A 21,509-nucleotide genomic window follows, 5' to 3' on the forward strand; every position below is an offset into this window, starting at 1 on the left:
GATGGCAGTAAGAAGGAGCCAAGGAGTAGCAGTAGAAATCCGGCAGAAAGAGGAAGGGGCAAAGGAGGTTGGGACAGAAAGTGGAGACAAAAGCAGATGACAGAATATTGTTATAAAAAGGAGACAATTTTAGAGAAGAAAATGTTTCCATTGCTACCCGGATTCGAACCCGGGACTTTTCAATGAGAGGCGAACACTTTAACTTAAATCTCTAGGCCACAAAAGCCTCCTGGTGTGGTTTGCTCCTTTGGTTTCTTATCATCAAACATCTATCGTCCTTATCTCTCCTCCTTTTTTGTGTTCATTATTCTCTTGTAGCACCTGCAATCTTCAGCACTTACATATGACCTAATTAATTGTGTAACCAGTGCCATAAAATTTTTACTAAAACAAAATACAGTGGAAACCTCATTTAACAGGTATGGTGGGACCAGAGAAAAGTCCTGTTAAATCAGAAATGCAAGGGCTGAAGTCAGCATTTGTGGACTAATCCAGCTGTACTTCTTCATGGGTGGTTTCCCTTGCCACAAGTACCCACGAACAGCACGTCCCAGCACTCTCTCATGGCCATGTGGCAGGCCTATGCATGACACTATTGACAAATTACGCACGCGTGTAAGTTGGCTTAGGTCTAGATCGAAGTCTGTAGCACACCGCAGCCCTCTCTCGCTTCACCCGCTGCGTGTGCTTGCAGTGGCGTGGTTTGCATGGGCTTGCTCCGTCACTGCTTATTCTCTGTCTCTCTCTCTCTCTCGCTCTTGCTTTTTACACATTGTTAAAGAGCCTTTGTCCCTGCTATAACCGATTGGGCTCTGATGAGGCCCTGTTATTGCCAATAACTTTTAATAGAGACAAAGCTGTCCCCGTGGTTTTATGCACCCTGCATAATTTAGCAAAAATTGATCATTTTTTGCATAATTTCTGATTTTTTTCCTTTATCAGTCTTTGTTAAAATTAACAGAATCGCATTTATAATAAACATTTTAGGGCTCAATTTGCATAATTTCAGAATTTATTTTGTATAAAACCGCGGGATAGACAAAGAGTAAAAAAAAAAAGAGAATTTAAAAAATCCTTGTTATTACTGGATCTCTGTTATTACCAGGCCTGTTATATGGTTTCCAAAGTAACATGTCTACAATTCTTGAATTGAGTGCTTTATACAAATAATAAATGGTTTTAATATGTGTGGCTGTTTTTTTAGCCTGTCTATATAAATAGAGACAGCTTGTGCTAAATTTCCTGGGTTCAAGACTCTTATTTCATGCCAAACTTTTTATGACCATATTGTGACAAAGGAATTTGAAGATAAGGGAGTTTTTATAACCAAAATACTTAGGACATCAGGGTATATTCTGGTTACCTAAAGAAAGATTAAACTGAACTCGAAAATGATATTTGTTTGTTTTTATTAAACAAATGAAATATGTACATGAAACTTTCACTGAAATAGAACTGAATAACATTTTTAATAATAATAATAAATGACATTTATATAGCGCTCAACCCCGAATTTTTCACACCATATCGTTTGTGGTGACTACGTACGTGAAACATCTACTTCCCAAAATACTGGATGGAATAAAGGAAAAAATGTAGTACACTTATGTCATACACAAAGATACTATAAATCTGTAACTGTAAGTGGTAAAGTAATATACGAGATGCCTTGGGAACAGACAATTTTGAACCCCTCCCTCTATTACCTTGTTGAGAAAAGGCTATATAACTATATTATATATGGTTCTGTTCCCTGATAAAAATAAGCTGTAGAAAGTTCAAGCTCACAGATTCATGGAATGGAGGCTAATAAATCAACCCTCTGTATATCGACTGCTTAACCCTATCCACTATCGTATTCATACGACGTGGAGAACTCTGTGCCACCACTTTCCAAAGAGGAAACTTACTCATTAAGCCGATCCGTACGCTTTGCAGAGCTAGCAGTCTGTCAAAATGATTTTTTGAGAAATACTGAATGTTTCAAAGAGATCTTCACGCTAAAAGTATTCTAAAATGTGAAGAATACAACCCCAGGGGTACAAAAAATGACCCCAGAGTGTACAGATAGGGTTAAGTAAAGTTCTAAATACCTTAGTTGAAAGAGATTTAAGGAGTAAACAGGCAGTTGTGGAGTCAGAAGATATAAAAAGTTTGTGGCAAGGACAGTAACCACAAGGAATAAAGTACAAGTCTGGTAGTCTCTGACCTGCTGGTTATATAATCCTTCAACAGCCTTGGTCTAAAACTTCAACTTAAAAGTTATGACTATGTTTGAGGAACTCACAAGAGATGAAAGTATAAATAAAAAAGCACATAAAAACATTCCAAAATGAGCTCAGAGGTAGTCCTACATTTTAAGAATTTGAACAACTTTGTAAACAGAAATGGAACTGGAAAATTTGGCAAGAGAACAGAGCACGTTAAACCTAAGTTTAAGCTGATGCCTTTACTCGTTTAATACATTTGGGAATAGCTCTTCTTACAAAAAGTAAAGTAAATCATGTGATAACACTGAACGCTATAGTGGCAGACTCAACATGAAGATCAAAAGAACAGCTAAAAAATAGGTGATTCTAATAAAGCTGCTCTTACTTTTTTTCTTTGTTATGACAAATATCGATAATAAGCTGTTCAACTGTTTTAACATCTAAGCCCAGAAGGCAACATTTTTTCAAGAGAGGAAAACAAAACTACTCCAATTCCTTTACAAATTGTACCTACATTAATGTGTATCTTTTCTCACTTCTTTTTTTCAACTTAAAATTGTAATTTCAACCAAAGAATAATATTTCATTAATATAATATATATATATCAACCAGTATCACAGCTTTAGAAGTAGCAATAAAATTCTTTATTTTTACTTTGGACTCAGTACATCTCACCAGTGGGCCAATGATATTCTTCTCATCACTTCATTTATTTCAAGACAAAGAAATTCACTGCAAAGAAAACAAAACGAATGCAATCAAAGTATACATACAGATCTCTCGAGGCACTCTTTATGGCAAAGCACAGTCAGAGCCGGCCTATTAACCCTCAGATATATATAGCTGTCTCTCATGCTCATGCTAAAGTATTTTGTCCAGTTCCAGGTTCCTGCCTGCATTGTTGTTTGCAAAGATGGCATTCCATACACCTAACCCTGGAGGAAGCTGGATTTACCAAGCAGTCATCTCAGGTTCAGGGTAAAACATTACAAAAACACAACTGACAGAAAGAGTGTAAATATACAGTGCATAAATTCTGTACCCTCGGGCCATCACACAGTAAAAGTCAAAGACCATAAACAAAGGGGAAACTAAACCACACATTTGACATTGTGAAAAACCAACTTCACAGCAAAATTTGAGCAAGAACGGGTCTCCAACTTTTGCATGTATATCTTTGAGTTGGAGAGAACATAAAAGTTTTTTTTTAATGCAAGGGGCCGGACAGTAATAACACAAGTACTGGACATGGAATAAGACTTTATAGCAATGCTTCCAATCTCCCATGTGTCTCTGGGGATGCTATTTTGGCTACATGTGTATATTACAAATTAACAAATTTAAAAAATTAGTGTGGATCCCTGAAACAGTAACAAGGCATTGCAGGTTTGCATGATTATTTTAATCAAAATAAAATGGACATGTAGAAAACTGTCCTTACAGTGCAGAGAGTGGACTAGCCACACATTTTGCAGCACAAAGTACAACAAAGACACAGACCATTCTCTCTCCATCTTTCATGCAATAAAAAAAAGACACAAAACCAGTATTCAAATAAGCACAAAGAAAGGTGAAAGTCAGAATATGAAGGATTTTTCAGACTCTCAGTCCGCACCAAATCAGGGAAAAAATAAAAACAACAAAGGCTTTAGAATAAAATTAGTTAATGTCTATCACCAGCATAATCTGTGCAGCACAAAATTTTCTTTACTGTATGAGAACAGAGAACAGCAGTATGCCACAAAAATAAATTACATAGAAAATATCATGTATCAACTCATTTTCCCCCATGTAAAACACAGTTAAAAATTATATCTTTCTCTAAAATTCACTTACTAGCCACAGGCACAGAAAATTTCTTTTCTCCATCAGACATTTTGCGACTGGGAAATTAAAGGAAATATTATCTCCCCTGAGTATTAGAATGGTAATGCTATGGGTAGAAATAAGTTCCCATGATTTGATCAAAAACACTCCATGTTAAATCCAATACATAAGTAATAATTTCTTAATGAACTGAGTAAGTTGTCAGGAATGCAAAGGCATTAGAAGTCTCCTCCACCTCTTTCCTGTTTCCGTTCATTGTTTAAACACTCCTCAATAAAAATGACATAGGGGCCTACTAATATTTCCAAACACTCCGCAATAAAAATGACATACTTAATATTTCCAAACAGAGCAAGTCTGTAACATTGACAGAAAAAAACCTAAAGTCCATTAGTCTCTACTCATATTGCATCTTACAGTATCGCCATTAGGTGGTTATTCAGTGATCCAAATGAAGAGAGAGTTAACACAGCAATCCACATTGCAAAACAAAAGCATTCTGAAAACTTTAAACTCAATGCGGCAAATAAGAAAACTCATATAATTTCGTACTAAAGACAAAACTCATCAAACATCATCAATGCCCAGTTGTCACAAATATAAAAAAGTAGCTGTGTTAAAAAACAATAAAACAATAAAACATGGTCTTCATTTCTCTCCTTTTCAACAAAAGCCCAAATCAACACAGTATCCTCGAAATGGCACGTTTTTCCTGTAAGGATCAATGCAATGTTGTAAACTCAAATAAAGGCATACATATAACTTTTCTGTTCATACTGAAGAAAAAAAAAAGAAAACAAACCCTTACAGCAGATTCTATAACTTATACTTAAATTTGTCTTTATGTTCTCGAATAAGACCCAACGCTCTTGCACGCGTTTCTTCAGACGGCTTGGTAGAATCCCCACTGTCCATCATCCCTACACCTCTCAGCACCGACATTTCAGACGTACGTAGGAACGGATTGTAAAGCCTTTCTTCTCCAAGCGTGGATGGACACTGAAAGAGATAACATAACAATCACTGACATAACTAAAATCGGGCATTCGTCAATTTTAGGGAATTTCGAGTTATTGGTATCACCTGAATGCTTACTCATCTGCCTTACTTTCAATAGAAGAAATACCTATCTATCTATTATCTCGAATAAAAGTCAAGATATTTTCAATTGAAGGAGGTGAGGTCACCTGATTTCTGTGGTGAAATTAGCCACAAAATGGGCGCCAAAGTTTGCTAACTGCAATAGCTAGAGAATCCTTGAAAACTGAAAAATGACATATTTTGTGCCTTACATCAACGTTTTTCAGTAAAATTCACATCAAAATATGTTTTTTATATGGACATGAAAGGGGTTGAGCTGAAAAACAAAAATTCTATAAACATTGCCTGTTTCTTCAATTTCGTTACTTTGAGGAGAGCCTGATTTTTTCATGATGCCTTATATATTAAGCTTTTCAGTACAGAATATTCCCTTACAACATCTTGAGAATACTTTCAAAGTACATAACCTCATATTGGCTAAATTTTGAAATAGACATTTAGTTGAAAAAGCCGTAAGTGTAAATGTGAGGCAGCGTGGTGGAATCAGGCTCTCGTCAAAATAATCAAAGTGAAGAAACTTGCATTTTTTTGCAGGTTTGTGAATTTTTAACAAATTTTTGTTTTTTTGGCTCAACACTTTTCATGCCCATGAAAGAACTCATTTCTATGTGGATTTTTCTTAAAAACGTTGATTAAAGCAACCAAAAATGTAAATTTTCAGTTACCAGGGACTCTTACGTTAAGGAAATAACTAATCTTTGGCAGCCATTTTCTCACTAATTTTACCTCTGAAAACAGGTGACCCCCCCAACTCCTTCGTTCGCAAATATCTCGACTTGTATTCAAGATAAATGGATATTTTTTCCTTCAAATAAAGACAAATGAACAAGCTTTAAGATGACATAAATAACTCTATATGCCCAAAAATTGACGAGAGCCTGATTCCACCACACTGCCTCACAAATAATCATTTGAAAAACAGTATACAAGGCGTGCTGACAAAATGTTTTACATCTTTCAATCCGCAAAAGGAGATATGTATCAGCCAAAAATCGACACAGGGGCCAAATTTGTAGATTTTTAACTGATATCATTTTCTTCAGGTTCAACATGTCTTCTATCATGCCATACAAATAAACTGTACAAAGCCAACCTATAAATTGGATGTCTACAGGGCTAAAATCTCAGAAGTAACTAATTTTGTCAGCATACCTATATCGCGACCTCAGTGCTTTCTTGTTGTATCTCCATTTTTTTAACAGTAAAATTGTGACTTAAGCTCACTCTTTGTTATGAACTGTTTTCACTGTTATTAAAAAAAGGAGATACGAAAAGAAAGCACTGAGGTCGCGATATATTAATCCCTTCACTTTGTCTCATTTCTTAAACAATCTCCCATTCCATTACAAAGAACATTTATGCTAAAAAGACCATAAGAGAGTAACATAATGGCTGCAACAAGAGTAGACTGAACGGGTACTCACTGTGCTTGCATTGTTCTCCCTCATCTCCTTCACCCATTCTAACTTTCTCTGAAAAGGAACAAAAAGATCAATACTGAAGTACAGGTATGATGATTTGGTACTCCCCTGGGTCCTAAAAGGTCCATAATGCTCTTTTCAGGCTGTCTGCCATAAGCTTAGTAAGTATTAGGCTATCAAGCATGGTCAGAAAGAAGGTGGACTTTAGAATAACTTCAAATATCTGGCCTTTTAAAATAAAATTAGAAGCCATACCAAATCAACAGAATTCTTTTATTTATCCCCAACAATCCTTTCTCCTGAACCATTTGTTTCAGCCTGCCAGAAAGTTTTATGATCTCAATGGAATTTATGTGTATAAAAAAAGACTCTCTCTCTCTCTCTCTCCCCCTCTCTCTCTCTCTCAAGCCATGAAAACATTCTTAAACCATTTCACCAGTGACTTTTCCAGCAGAACATACCTGAGTTTCATCATTATCAGGTTCCAAATGGGCAGCAAATTCTAAATTATCTTTAGCATACTCATGACCTGTCAGAAAAAGAAAATTTCAGTTAAAACATGTACAATACATCTATTACATGCAATATAGGCCTACAGTTTACATTTGACAAGTAGCCTACTTTGTTTTGTTTTCACCTTTTCTCACAGCTCTCCGAAAGAAATGATCCAATTTAATAGAAAAGACCTGGTACATTTTTAAATCCTATTAGACATTGAAAGGGGCAATATTTTACAAGACCCATGAGCTCAGCCTGAGAGAAAAAAACAAAATACCAGTAACTTTTCAGGAAGACAGGAAGGTGCATCAGACCATCGTCCACCCTCCCTTCTTTCTCCATTGGAATTCTTATATTCACAAATTTTGCCATCTAATCTGCCTATCATACCAAAAGTTTTGAAATAAGTCAAATCTCGCTATACCGCCACCTTTGGAACCAGCATGAAGTTGGCCAAAGATTCTGCTATGTGATCTGTGTTTTAAAAGTTTCTTTTTATTGGTGATGTACATGTACATGCACTTGTATTCAGAGCAGAGAGTCCTCTATATCTCTATGTTTTTCTCGTGGAAGACAGATTATCAAGTAGCCAACCAGTGGGTGTGGTGTGCTGTGTGCAAAGTGTACTTCTGGTGGTCAGTTCGCTGGCAGTATGGAAGAGCAAATTTACATTAGTTAAATACGGATCGCACAACTCAAACAGATGGCGGATGGTGGTGTGAAGGCATAAATATTATATTTAGATCTAAATAGGCGCACCTTTTCATCATCGGCAAAACAAGGCGGTATAACGGGAGGGGGCATAACAAGGGTTGTTGACTGAATATAAAATATTTTGTGACTTAGAGAACAATAATACATGAGAAGTAACGACTCATGCAATCAGTCAAAATGACAATAAAACTGCAGAAAAAAAGTACATATTGTTCTCCCCGTGAATTATGATCTCCTTCCTCCAAAAATTCTGCACAATTCATATATTTTCAGAAAATGATGTAAATCTCATTAAAAATTAATCAAATTTTTAAAAATATAAATGAACATTTTTCGTATTCTGGAACATCATTTGCTAAGGCTCATGCCACAGTCTGCCTAGCAGCAGGATACACTTAAAACAACAAAAATATGACTCGGCTCCTCACACAGACCTGGCCACAGCATTGTACTTGGGGGTAAAGTCAGGAGCTTGTCTAGTGAACTCAGCATTGTGGAAGGAGGGGCTTCAAACATCCTCCCTGAGAGAGAACAACGGTAAGAGTCGTCCAACAAATTAAAAAGGGAGACAAACATCAGGAGGCCACTATTGAAATACAAGCAGGACTTATATTATGTCACTTCACATACCAAAAGACATGATGGTGTACACAAGCTAAGAGAAAATATAACAAGAAATACTTGATGAAAAACATTTGCTGCCGAACCTTTTAAAAGAACTGAAACCAAGACAGACAAAAGGTTGCTGCTATCAATAAATTAAGCAGCATGTAAAACACAGAAATGTACCTAAAGGCATTCAGATAACTTTTCTTGATACTTGAGGGAGAACATGGGAATTTTTAAAAACCCAAAACACTTTCAATAAATGCTACCCACTAGACACTTAACCATTCTCTTATCAGCCTTAAATAAGAAAGAGAAAGAAAGAAAGAGGGGGGCAAAAGGGAGGGATGGGCAAAGAGATGTACAGAGAGAAAGATAGGGAAGAAGAGACGAGGGAGAGATAAGGGAACAAAAAAAAATCTGATAAATGTAGACAAAAGGACGAATTTTCAATCATATACCATAAGAAACGAGTACATTCCCCACCTCCAAAGGAGAAGGGGGAAAGAAACGGACACATTGTTGCACACAAACTTTTATAGTTAAAACTTGTACAGGCGGTGCAGCAAAAGTTAACATCTATACTCATAATATTCACTTTTCTGAGAGCGCAAAGTTTTCTTTCCTTTTTCCTTTTTCTTCTCTCATCAATGGACCAAAGTGCTCTACCGTTGAGATGGCCTACTGCATCAATAAGAAGGCTAAATTCTTTTAAAAGTGCAAAACAGTCTTCAAGCCTAACTTACCTACTCCACCCAAGAAGAGACAATCCCCTGAGAATAAGCAGTCATCTGTGCCAAAGACGCTTCCATCCAATAAGTACACAATGTGACCCACAGTGTGGCCAGGAGTGAACACAACACGAAAATTTAAATCTCCAAACTGAAGAGTGTCTCCTTCTGTGAGGGAACTGTGAGTGTAGAAGAAAAAAGAAAAGAAAATTAGTTTTAGTTTAGTTTTAGTAGAGGTTTTACACCGCTTGCAACTGCATTAGATCAGAAGAGCGCCAGAAGATCAGAGGTGTTACAAGAGAGAAACAAACATAAAAAAGAAGAAGGGGAGATAAGGACGATAGATGTTTGATAGGAAAGAAGAAGCAAACCACACCAGAGCACCTGCCAACCACCCACAGAAAATAAAATAAAAGCACGGAAAAAAAATATTACGGCTTTATCAAGATCCAGATGTGCACACAGCAAGGTACTTCAAATCTCTCAATGGAAGGATCCCTTTCTAAGAGGAAGGTAAGTGGAGGAAAATTTTTATAAAGCATAAGTAAACATCATGACACCAATCAAAGTAAAATGTTTCTTTAAAAAAAGGTCACTATGCACATATCAACCGATTAAGGAAATACAAATCTCTGAATGGAAACATGACTATATTCTGTAAATCAGCCAAGAAGTAAAACAGGAAAAAAAAAAGCTTAAAACCTTCATGTTTGCTCCTTCTGGCAGCACTTTTCGTCACGAAAAGCCGTGAATTTAGTTGTTCTCCTTGCAATTATTGACTGCCAGATCATTCATAAAATAAATGGTTCATCTAAAGTACAAATATTACTTTAACTCTTTGAACATGGAACAACACTCGTAGCAATAGTTGGGAAATCCCAAACTCACGTCAACATTCATAGGTATTTCTCATTATTTCTTCTAATATTTATTTTTATCTTTGATCGAAGTGTGTTTACATCCAGTTTCGTAGGCCTATTTGTCTATGAAATTCAAGTGCTGACTGAGCCTGTGTTACCTTTGAAAGTGATTTTCTTCTACTGAAGTGAGAACTTTTCACAGTTTATTTGGGTTAACAACAGCTGTTTGTACCACAATGGCATCTGAAACACAATAGTAGCTTAAATGTTGGAGAATCACAGTTGAGAGAGCAGTGGAACCGTTTCAAGATCCAGCATCATGACTGACAATGAAAACAGCTAAGATCATCTAGAACAATCCAGCAGCGAAGAAGACCTTGATCTGTAAGGGAATCAGATACAGATTTTTGTGCGGTCATCTGAGTAAATGTGTTTCACTCAACAAAGTCAAGAAACATTCATGATTCTCATATTTTATGCTTCCGCAGGCAATTTTCTTTGATTTGATGATTAACATGACTAGTGGCAGTCGAAAGCAATACACGATAGTCTACGTCTATGCTGTTAGCTCCAAGTTGTTGTGTGAATGAATGTGGGCAGCTCTTTTACAATTCTTTACATTATTCTTAATTTCATCGCTTTCAGTATCTTTTAGTCTAACAGCAATAACAATGTAGAAATTTTGATACTTGCTTTTTGAGACTTGAAATCCTATATTATTGCTTTAAGTTTAAAGTAACATCTAAAGAGGACTCACAACCAGCAAATGATATACTGAGCAAAAACAAAGCCATAACAGGAACAACTATTCATAAAGAACTTACTTTGTGCTATCTGGAACATTGTCTATTGAACCTCCATATATGGGAATGTTAGGAAATTGTTCTTTCAGCTCCTTGTTCCCACCACTGTGATCCCTGAAATACAAAGTCACATTCCAAAATGAACTCCTTGAGCGTCTGACAACCACATAACCCCTATTCTCAGTCCTTTCCATTTTGGAACACGCAACAAACTCATATGAAAGAGAAAATAAAAGTATTGTAGGCCTACTTCTATACATAATGTTCATAAAACTATGTTATTAAAAAATATGTGATAAAAAGAACTCTTCCAATTTTTCATCTCAAGAAAAGAATATTTACAATAAGTTATCAATTTTTTTTAAAAATATTTTAAAAATATTTTCCCTACCAACTTGTGGGGAATGAATTAGTCATACAGTGGCCATAGCAATGAAGAGTTGATGGTTCAATTTTTTAAAAATAGGAATGGGATCTAATGAATAGTTTTAACTACAGAGGTTTGTGTGCAACAACGGGTCTGTTTCTTTTTCCCTTCTCCATTGGGAGTGGGGAAGGTATTTGTTTCTAATTTCTCCCTCTTAGTCCAAGATATGATCTATCTGTAAATGGATCTAATTAAATTGTGACTTTTCAGTTAAAAACTGAAAACAGAGAACTAAAAATCATATTTTGCGACAATCTGAACTCTAAAACTACATTGTATTTGTCACTTTCAAAACAGCTCTTTGATATGACATAACTAGACCAGTCTATTTCTAAAGAAGCAGATCATAGAATAAATTATCAAAAACTAAATGCACCTACCAATGCTTATGGGTCACAAGGATAGCCTCTGGTTCAACATTTCTCTGAGCAAGAACTTTCTGGAAATATTGATCAAAATTAATCAGAAACTGAACAAGACTAGAGGGCATACACACAAAAGAAAAAAAAGAAAAAAGCAAAACATCAGTGTCTTTATGACCAACATTTCAGAGACCAATTTTAAATGACAAAATTTCAAGCTTAGTATGATTCAGGAAAGAGCATACTAAAATTATTAAACATCTGCTGAGACACTACACAGCATTAAAAAAGAAGGTGCTGCTTTAGCAATGACTATTGTAAACTTTCTACACATAAAAGTAACACTATAAGGCCACCTAGCCAAACTATAAATTGAGAAATTGGTTGAACTTTGCTCCCTATTCGGTATATCCATAGAAATGTAAGCAGTATTTAAGACCACTCAAGATCCTACCATTTACCTATCCTCTTAACTTTGTGATATTATAATCATATCTTACATAAGAAATGCAAGTATGTATGCCACCTGAGGTAACAGAAAAAATATATTAATAGTAGATAGGAAGGCTGTAAACCCAAAATCTACAGTCAACCAAAACTAATTATTGCTATTATTTCTCATCAATGAATTTGCCTGAGGCATAACTACAGGCAAGCAAGGTGTCAACTGCTCTCCGTCTTATGTCACTTTATGCACCTGACAGTTTAAGGAGAGAATGAGTTAGTAAATATCATAACTATTACTGTTGATATATATGCTTCAAGTAAATTAAGGATTAACATGTATAGGGTAGTCTGATTTTCAGTACAGTACCATGAAAATTAGAAAGGGGGAAAGGGGGGGGGGGAGGATTCTGACTAAAATATTGACATGAAAAGCCATTTGACATCCCTCCAAACCAAGACTTGCATTATGCTTACACACAGATAGCTCTTCACATCCATAGAGTAGTCAAAATAAATGTGTCAAGCAAGAAATCCACCATTTGTTGACACTTATAAACAAATCAAATGAATAATTTGTTTATAGACTGAAGATACACCTGTTTTAGTGCTCATTTGAGTGGGGATGTTGTAGTCTGTAGCAGCTTCTTTTATCTAACAAAAAGTACCTGCACCGCCTCAGCATGACCAGGATCTACCAGAACAGACTTGTTGGACTTCTTGTCAGACACTAGATAGGCATAGTTGTCCAATAACATAGGTATTGGCAAGATGTTCAAATCTGTGAAATAGATAAAGACAAAAGAAAAAAATCATTCTTTCTCTTCTTTCACAACACTTAAAATATTATAAGCCACCACAAGTTGTATATTTAAAGATGACACGCATGCTCAATCAAGTAAATTAATTTTATTAACATACACTTCAAGTTGCCTTTAAACTTATTCTGTACCCAAAAGGAGTTGCTAGAAAAGAGAAGAAAAAAAAACTTTAAGTTTTAGTACATGCATTTCGTAAGTTTACCTAACTATCCTTTCTCTATCATATTTTTAATATAAAGTAAATATCTAAACCTTTTACAAATATATTCTTTTTTAGCAAGAAGGAATAGTAGAGATAGAAAGAACATTTTTATTAAAAGCTGGGTAGATTCTGACCTTAAGCTACACAGAGCTAGACCACAAATATATCGATTTAGTTAATATTTTCGTAAAAATTCATATTATGCTACAGTCAACATGTGACACTTAGACACACAGATCACTTTATGAATATTTTTTTTCAAACAGGCAAGAAGGATTGGTTTCCACAAGATATAAATTTCATACATGACACTTAAGTTACAATATTAACCCTTCACTAACAGGACTAAGTACACATAATCCTACTACATAATCCTGCTAGATAGCCAGACAGACACCACCACAGCAGAGAAGAGGTGACATAAGAATACTAAAATTGCAAGCTGTGAGCTTTATTCAAAGCAATTTTTTTTAGATATAAAGTGGCAGATAGGTTACAAGCAACAAAATATTTGTTACTATTTACTTTTAAACATCTTCACTCACAGCTTATCTAGGACAAAGATCTTCCTCAGATCAGATGGAATTCATAACACATTTATCATTCATGGTCTAAACTACGTAGAGACTTCAATATTAATATTTTTTTATTTTTTTTTCAAAAGGAACAATACCAAAGGGGTATAAGAGAAATAACAAACCAACTATTTTCTATCAATTCAAACTTTCCCTCATATCTATCATGAAAGTTACGCTAAAATTTGTACAAACAAACAGTACAACCACAGTGAGTGAGAATCACGGACATCAACAGTTTCCCTTTATAGCCTACATTGGTCACGATTTCAAAGGAAGTTGACAAATTCATTTAACAGCTTGTGAAAATGACTAGCTTAGAGACAAATTATAGACACTCATCGTAAGTGACTCGCACAAACATAGACACCGAATTGCACAGTTAAGTAATGTTGAAATTGTTTTCGTATTGTAATACTTGATGAACCTTTGATTGATATCTGAAAAATGTTTGTTTTACACTTTTTAAAATGTGATGTGGGGAAACAAAGATTTTATTTTTCCTTTTTTATAAAAGAGAAAATACTTTTATTCCTAATTGAACAGGTAAGGCCTAAACTATTTTCTACTGCAACCCCCAAAAAATTTAAATTAATATCACACTATTTTTAATGTATCATCTTTCAAAGCATAATTTTACTTCAACTTTAATATAGAAATATCACATACTTCCAACCACAAAATCTTTCATATCAGAGTGCCCAGTGTCGCCTAACTTTTCTCTTGCTTTCTTGATATCCTTCTGATGATAGTAGTAGCCAACTCTCGTCCTTGTGTACAAATAATATCTGCAGGGGCAAAAAATATAGAAAATATAGGTGACACTTCAAAACCATAGTATTTTTGACATGTTATGTCATGATTAAGTCTCAAGAAGACCACTACACACATGATGTGAAACAATGATGTGCAGTAAAAAAATTTCAAATCAATGATAATATTACAATATTTAGTCAAAATTGTCAAAATATTTTTTTCTCCCCAAAAATCAGTATTTTTGGGGGTGAAATGACACAAAAATTACCACTCAAGACATATGTAGGTTTTTTCCAAATGCAATTCTGAATAATTCCATTACGAGTGTTTTTTTCTGTTTGTGAATGCATCTTGTCCTTTTTGCAAGATTTTTTTTTTCCCCAATATCAGATGTTATGATACAAATGTACAAATTTTGTGGAATGTATATTGTACATATATAATGGCAAATTTTTCAATACTTTCCCGTCCTGTATTCCTTTATGGATATTTTGGTATTCATTTGACTAGGTGCAAACATATGTTTTGAGTTTCACCAAAGATGATTTTTTTTTAATTTTCAAATTGTATTTGCATCCAAGCGAAATTGTGTTGCATAATCGCTTCTTACAGGAACAAAAGTTGAAAAACACACAAATAAACATTATAGATGTATTCCACAAATCATACTGAAAATGTATATGTATAGATATTTACTAATATGTCGATATTTATTTGAATTTATGTCCCCAAAGACCTTTGAACTGCGCACTAGTCATCATCTCATTTCGCCCTCCCCCCCAAAAATCGCCCACAAGCCCAAAATGATACATAGCGAAAGAGTTAAGTTATTTCTGTAGGCTTAATTTATTATATTAATCGAAGTGGCTATATGGAATAGGGTCTGAATAGCTTCCTGTTGCTATTCGGACTCAAACTCCAATCCGCGGATAAAATGTAATACGGGGTGCCCATTGGGGAATCGGGTCTGGTCATGGCCGTTTGCAAGCCAGATTGAGGGCGCAAAGTGGCTATGGTGGCATAACCTGATCACGCCCGACTAGTTGACTCTAAAACAAACACATTTGTTTTCAAGCGACAAGTAGGGCCATCGCCCCTGACCCGACCCGATCTCATTCCCAATGGGCATTCCATATAACACTATCAGAATATGTAGGCCTCCCCTATTGTATTGTCCTGACTTTTTAACATCATGTAAAATATGCTGTTGGAAAAAATTTTCCTTTAGTAGACCCCTGTTACTTTGAATGACTGACTTTTGTTCCCTTTGGAAAGGTTTTAACTTTTCTCTTCTTAATTTCTGACCGGATTTCAATTGATCAATGACATCCATTGTTTTTCTCGTCAAATAAAGCGGGTTCAGACTACCTATATTGATAGAGTTTTAATAATCCTTTGTTGTTCTGAAACTTTGATTTTCAATTTTTTTCCACTGCTTTGAGCTCAGAGTGCCGTTTCCCTGTTTGCCTTTCTTGTGTAGTATTTCAGATTTTGCAACTGTTGTTCACTTTTGACATCACTAATACTTTTCTTAATTCGTGTAAAAAATTAAGGTCAGATCGTAAAAATCGAGGAAGGCCAAGGTCGAATTGCCTGTCCGCTTCACATCCGGTACACACGTTGATTGCGCATGCGCATTGGAGTTTTGAGTCCGAATAGCCACGGGAGGCTATTCAGACGAGTCCGAATAGCTGCCGTCTAGCCTTTAATACGGTATTTAAACTTTCTCTCCCGTTTTACACTTATCTGAGTCAATTTTCCAAATGGGGGGGGGGGGGGTTATTACAATCCCTGATTCGACCAATAATTTAGATCTAGATCTTTCGAGAGATCTAAGATCTACAATTCTTCATGACAATGTTCAATGACATGGGTCTGCAGCAAAAAATTACACAAGCGGATAGCTAGAGAACGTCAACTAAATGCCATTGGCCGACATTTATAGTAACAGCCATCTTGTTTGATGTCATTGGGGGATTTCGATATTGTTGCCAGCCATGGTGGCAACACGACGGCAGCCGGCCGACTCGGATTACATTTATTTTCTTTGCAACAAGCAAAACTGTTCGGTTCGGTTGTCTGTGAATGTGCAGCACCCTTCTTCCGCCAAGATTGATTCTGACGCTGTACACAAGGTAAATTGAGAAGAAGACTAAGAGTAGGCCTACGTACGAAAGACAGTTCAATGACGCAGCGCAAATGATCGACCGGTTCGATCCGGATCGTTTCTTTTAAAGTTTTGTAAGCACAAGAAATTAAGCACTTACGAGTACAAGAGATTGGGCTCAATAGGACACTGAACTGCAAAAGAGTAGATCTAATTCGAGACAGCAAGGTTTGCAAATGGATACTGTGAGGTGCAAAGACAGTATACTAGGGGGAACCACATTATCCACATTATAGGAAAGACTCAAAGAGGGAAGGCAGTATGGGGAAGGCGGAAAGGGGGGGGGGGGATGAAGGGGCAGAAAGCAGGGGAGGAAAAGGAAAGAGGAGCACGGTGGAGGAGTGATGTAAACGGGGATGGGGGGGCATAAAAAAGGGAGAACAAAGAAATGTATGTCTCCTTGTTTAATGCAGATAAACTTGTACTGACACACACACAATGACACTTATACGATGCCACATGCTCACACATATATGTGCACACACACACACACATACAGTTGATTTACTACTAAGACACTGATGTACACAAACATCAGTACTCAAACATCTTGATCTACACAGAAATCATTACTCAAGTCACCAAGGCAATTTCCTTGCGTTTTACACACGGTTAATAAAGACACACACACACATGCACACAAACAAAGACACACACATACACACACACGCACACAGAAACAAACAAAGACACACACACGCAAACAGAAACAAACAAAGACACACACACGCAAACACAAACAAAGACATACACACACACACACACACACACAGGCCGTCATCAATGATTTACTCAAGAACAAAACCACCAGCGACATCAGCTGACGACAACCGAATGAATAGACCCACTACCCCGTCTGTAGGAGGTAAAACTCCTCCAATGACGAGGAGTCGCACACGGATCCCAACCCTCTGGGTTTCGGGTGGGAAGCCTACTTTGGTGTATCTTCCTCTTCTCCTTTCTTTTTTCTTTCTTCTTCTATCTCTTCTTCCACCGCCGACCTCATGTGCAGTAAAACTCTCATGTGGAGAGAAACAGGGTACCAGGAGGTTGAGGTGAGATCGGTCAGCGGACTGTCCCTCGCCAAAACACTTCTTTGGCCCAGGTTTTCCTCTTAGACAGGAGGGTGGCACGGCCCATGCCACTCAATCGGTTGAGAGCTGAAACTCCTTCACCCCCTGGGAGGGTCTTGTACACTCTCATGAAGAGTATAGCTCCGGGGTAGCCCTGGCATAGCTCTGGTCATCCGAGCTAAGTGCCCCCTTGTTGGGCTCGATGGTGGGTGGGGAGCCACCGGGTCGAAACACCATCCAAACACATATGGAACTCTCACTCTCTAAAGACCCGTCCCCAGCTTCTGACGTTAACAAGAATCTCGGCTCACGGAAGAGAAAAGGACCTTTACTGTGTTGCCTCTACCCTCCCTATTCCCAGGGAGCTTCCGCGGCAGCCATATGTGGCTATCTCCAGTGCAGAAAACGCACTGAAGAGGATCACTAATCTGAATTTGTTCAAGACAGGAGAAGCACTACAGGAAGTTCTGGGATACATTCAAACGAATGTTCAGAAGCTTTTCTGTGGTGCATTCCTTGTCAAGTGCGCAACAGAGACAGAAGTGGCCAAGCTCCAGAACACCATGACCTTCGGGGGTGTACCATTTTATCCGTGTGGTACCAAAGGGGGTCGTCCATAGCCATGAACCAAAGGGCTGCAGCATGGAGGAAATTGTGGCAAATTGGGAGGATATGACCCACGCCCATCGGATTACTCTTCGGAGGGGGGAGACCACCCTTGAAACTAACACAATCATTCTGACTTTTGATTCGTGTTGCCCTCCAGCCACTGTTCCGGCAACTTACTTGCCCTTGACGTGCGACCCTAAGTGCCGAACACTCTGCCCTGCTCAAAGTGTCAGAAGTTCGGCTATAGCCAGTCGCGATGCCGACATAGCAAGATGCGATGCCGACACGCAGCCGTGTGTCCTCGCTGTGGCAAGACCAGACATCCTGAAAAGGAACGCAAGGCTAGTCCTTGTTGCCCCAATTGCCACGGCCAGCACACAGCCTTCAGTCCAAGCTTGACTACTGCTGTTACTTTAATGGATCGGCAAAACCCCACGTCCTAAAAATGCTAGACCCAGTACAAAACCAAGGACTCCGCTTCGCCCTGGAGGCTTTCCGCACTTCTCCAGTGGAGAGCCTCAAGGCCAAGGCAAACATACCATCACTCACACTCAGACGCATGATACAACTCTCACTACAATACGCAATTAAACAAAGCTTAACACCAGAGAACCCAGGACACGACTGTTTTTCGAACAAACCCAGACACTATAAGTATAATTTTTACTATAAACAAATTTTAAAAACAACGAGTTTCATCAGTTAATCGTCCTTGAGGACCTTAAAAAGATACACTTTTCTAAACGGGACATCCAACAGTTTCTTTTCCCCGAACTCCCTCCGTGGCACTTCACCAAGGCAAAAATAGACTTACAGCTGACCACACACACCAAAGCAATCACAAACACAAAAATATTTTAAAAAGGAGAATACCAAAAACTTGTAGAAAAATAATCCGGTGTGGAGCTAATTTTCACAGACGGCTCTAAATCGGACTATGCTGTGGGCGCGCTGCCCTGGGGTGGAGAGAGGGAGTGAGAGGGAGAAAGAGAGGGATAGATAGAGAGAGGAGTAGATAGAGAGAGACATTTAAAAGTAATAAAGTAGGCACTTACCCAATGCGAAACAAGCATCCTCCTGCATTTGCCATGCTGCCTATAGAAAATTAATGAGCACTACTCACCCTGTAAGCACCAGTAGATTAAAAAAAAAATACTGAAATTATCAAAAGACTATCTGATCTTATTATAACACAATAAAAATCAAATTTACTCAAATCTCTAGGTGAAATTGATGATGCATTCGGCTCAGTTGTTATGAGATATTATAAATAAAAACAATTCTCTCCCTTGTCTATGAGACTAATTTTATTGATTTATGATTCTGAAAAGTTCTGCTGGTTGTTCAAATTTTTCGTTCAATTAATAACCTAATAAATAATAATATTGTAATAACAACACAAAATTATAATCATGATAATAAATATAATATTATGATAATAATGATAATTTTAATGGTAATGATAAGATAGTAATGATAATGAAGGCAAATAAGTAGAGAAAGTAATAGTAAGCAACTTGTGCTGATCATAAACGCCACAAATAAACAAAGCCCTATTATTAATTTGTTATACATTCTTATAGCTTAGCTTCACTTTTGACCTTCAACTTCAAGTGCTATTATTTTTTAGAAGAATTTTCTCCAAACAGAGTCACGTGTGGTCTCTTTGGCAATATCAATGTCAGGATTTGACTGTATTGATTAATGTTTGCTTCTCTGACTGCTTCTGCTTTACAAACTGTTGAGTTTGTTTGTTAATTTTTCTCAGAAACCTTGCTGCGACATGCCACGGCAGAGAATTTCCCATTCAACCACGTCAATGAAGAAATCTTTCAGAGAATTAAAAAGTCTTCATATTATTTATTATCTTTATGTCTCTTTTGAGGAGCAACAATTATGTTCCGCCTCCTATACATGATAGATACCAATTCTTAGAAGTATAGTTTGGGGGCGTCGTGTGTTTGACATTCAGACCAAGTGTTCTACACATTATAGTATATCTATGCTGGATTTTCTTCAAGTGGAAGAAGATACTATAAGGGCTTCTGTTTCGCCATCTCAATAACTCTAGTGTGTGTGTAGGGGGGGGGGGGAAGCGTTTTACGGCGCCCCCACCTGTCGACCTATAATTTTTTATACCGTCATACGAGAGCGGGACACATTATACATTTTTCAGTTGGTAGGAAAGAATTTCAACCGGTGAAATGCGATGCCTAAGAAAAGCAGCAAGCAAGACCAGGCGAGACAAAATTAGAAACTCGGTAATCCGAGAAATGGTGGGCACAAATGATGTCATGTATCACGTCCAACACCAAAGAATCAAATGGTTCGGACATCTCCTACGATTACCAACACACCATCCAGCACAACGTACCTACATCCAAAAATTCGACGGCAACAAGGCTAGAGGGCGACCGAGAAAGACCTGGATAGATGGAGTCAGGGAAACATTAACCACCCACGGCATCCCCCTGACCCAAGAGACGTCTCTTTCTTCCCGCGACACCCAAAAGGGTATAAGCGGCGAATAAACGTAAAGTAAAGGAACAATTGAATGTTGCTCTCTATCTGGACGTGGAGAAGATGGAAAACTAGATCTACAGTTAAGACATTTATCGCGACAGACCTTCAAGTGAACCGAAACCCTTTTAGGTGCGTGTGAGTGTGTGTGTGTGTGTGTGTGAGTGTGTGTGTGTGTGTGTGAGTGTGTGTGTGTGTGTGTGTGTGTGTGTGTGTGTGTGTGTGTGTGTGTGTGATAGCGATTTATTTCACTCTCAATTTATCAGTGTGCTAGAAAAGGGAATTAGGATCAGCACTGTTTGAAAGGTGAGCTATTAGCCTAAGTGCAAGTTTTTAAAGAGGCTTTTTAGTAGAAAACGCACGACCTGTGCAATACCGCAAGGGTCCGTCGACACAATACGCACGACACCCTGAACACTGCACTGATGTATGTAACTACCACTTGCTTTTCAACAAGTTAAATATGAATATTATATAATGACGATGAAGCTTTCACTTTCACAATTTCTGACCACCCACGCCCGGGCAGGCCTACCCCCTCTCCATCTTTCACACACAGAGATGGAGAGAGAGAGAGGGAAAGAGAGAGAGAGACAGAGAGAGAGAGAGAGAGAGAGAGAGAGAGAGAGAGAGAGAGAGAGAGAGAGAGAGAGAGAGAGAGAGAGAGAGAGAGAGAGAGATGAAAAAAAACAGCTTGCCTTTTCTCCAACCCCACACGACCCAATCATGTCATGATCTCAAACTTATTTTTAGTTTTAGTAAAAGTTCTACGGCACTTGCT

General features: G+C 37.5%; 1 protein-coding gene across 1 annotated transcript; it reads right to left on the minus strand.

The window, feature by feature from the left end:
- Positions 1-1,392: 1,392 nt before the first annotated feature.
- LOC101862004 (probable hydrolase PNKD) lies at positions 1,393-19,484 on the minus strand. Its single transcript, XM_005089850.3, has 10 exons — positions 19,264-19,484; positions 14,273-14,391; positions 12,674-12,786; positions 11,580-11,638; positions 10,794-10,886; positions 9,125-9,288; positions 8,207-8,293; positions 7,022-7,089; positions 6,564-6,611; positions 1,393-5,037 (listed from the first exon to the last, which is right to left on the minus strand). The coding sequence occupies exons 1-10, from the start codon at positions 19,296-19,298 to the stop codon at positions 4,855-4,857; spliced, it is 969 nt and encodes a 322-aa protein (XP_005089907.1). The 5' UTR covers positions 19,299-19,484; the 3' UTR covers positions 1,393-4,854.
- Between the last annotated feature and the right edge of the window lie 2,025 nt (positions 19,485-21,509).

This window comes from Aplysia californica, unplaced genomic scaffold, assembly GCF_000002075.1.
Source record: "Aplysia californica isolate F4 #8 unplaced genomic scaffold, AplCal3.0 scaffold00009, whole genome shotgun sequence".
NCBI lineage: Eukaryota > Metazoa > Mollusca > Gastropoda > Aplysiida > Aplysiidae > Aplysia > Aplysia californica.

Bases quoted from the DNA above. Each gene is read 5' to 3' on its own strand.
- LOC101862004 (XM_005089850.3), bottom strand. From the start codon at position 19,298: ATGGCAAATGCAGGAGGATGCTTGTTTCGCATTGG. The intron at 8,294-9,124 runs GTAAGTTAGGCT...GTTCTCTCTCAG, and splicing joins TCTCTTCTTGGGTGGAGTAG to GGAGGATGTTTGAAGCCCCT. The intron at 7,090-8,206 runs GTCTGTGTGAGG...TTTTTCTGACAG, and splicing joins AAGTACAATGCTGTGGCCAG to GTCATGAGTATGCTAAAGAT.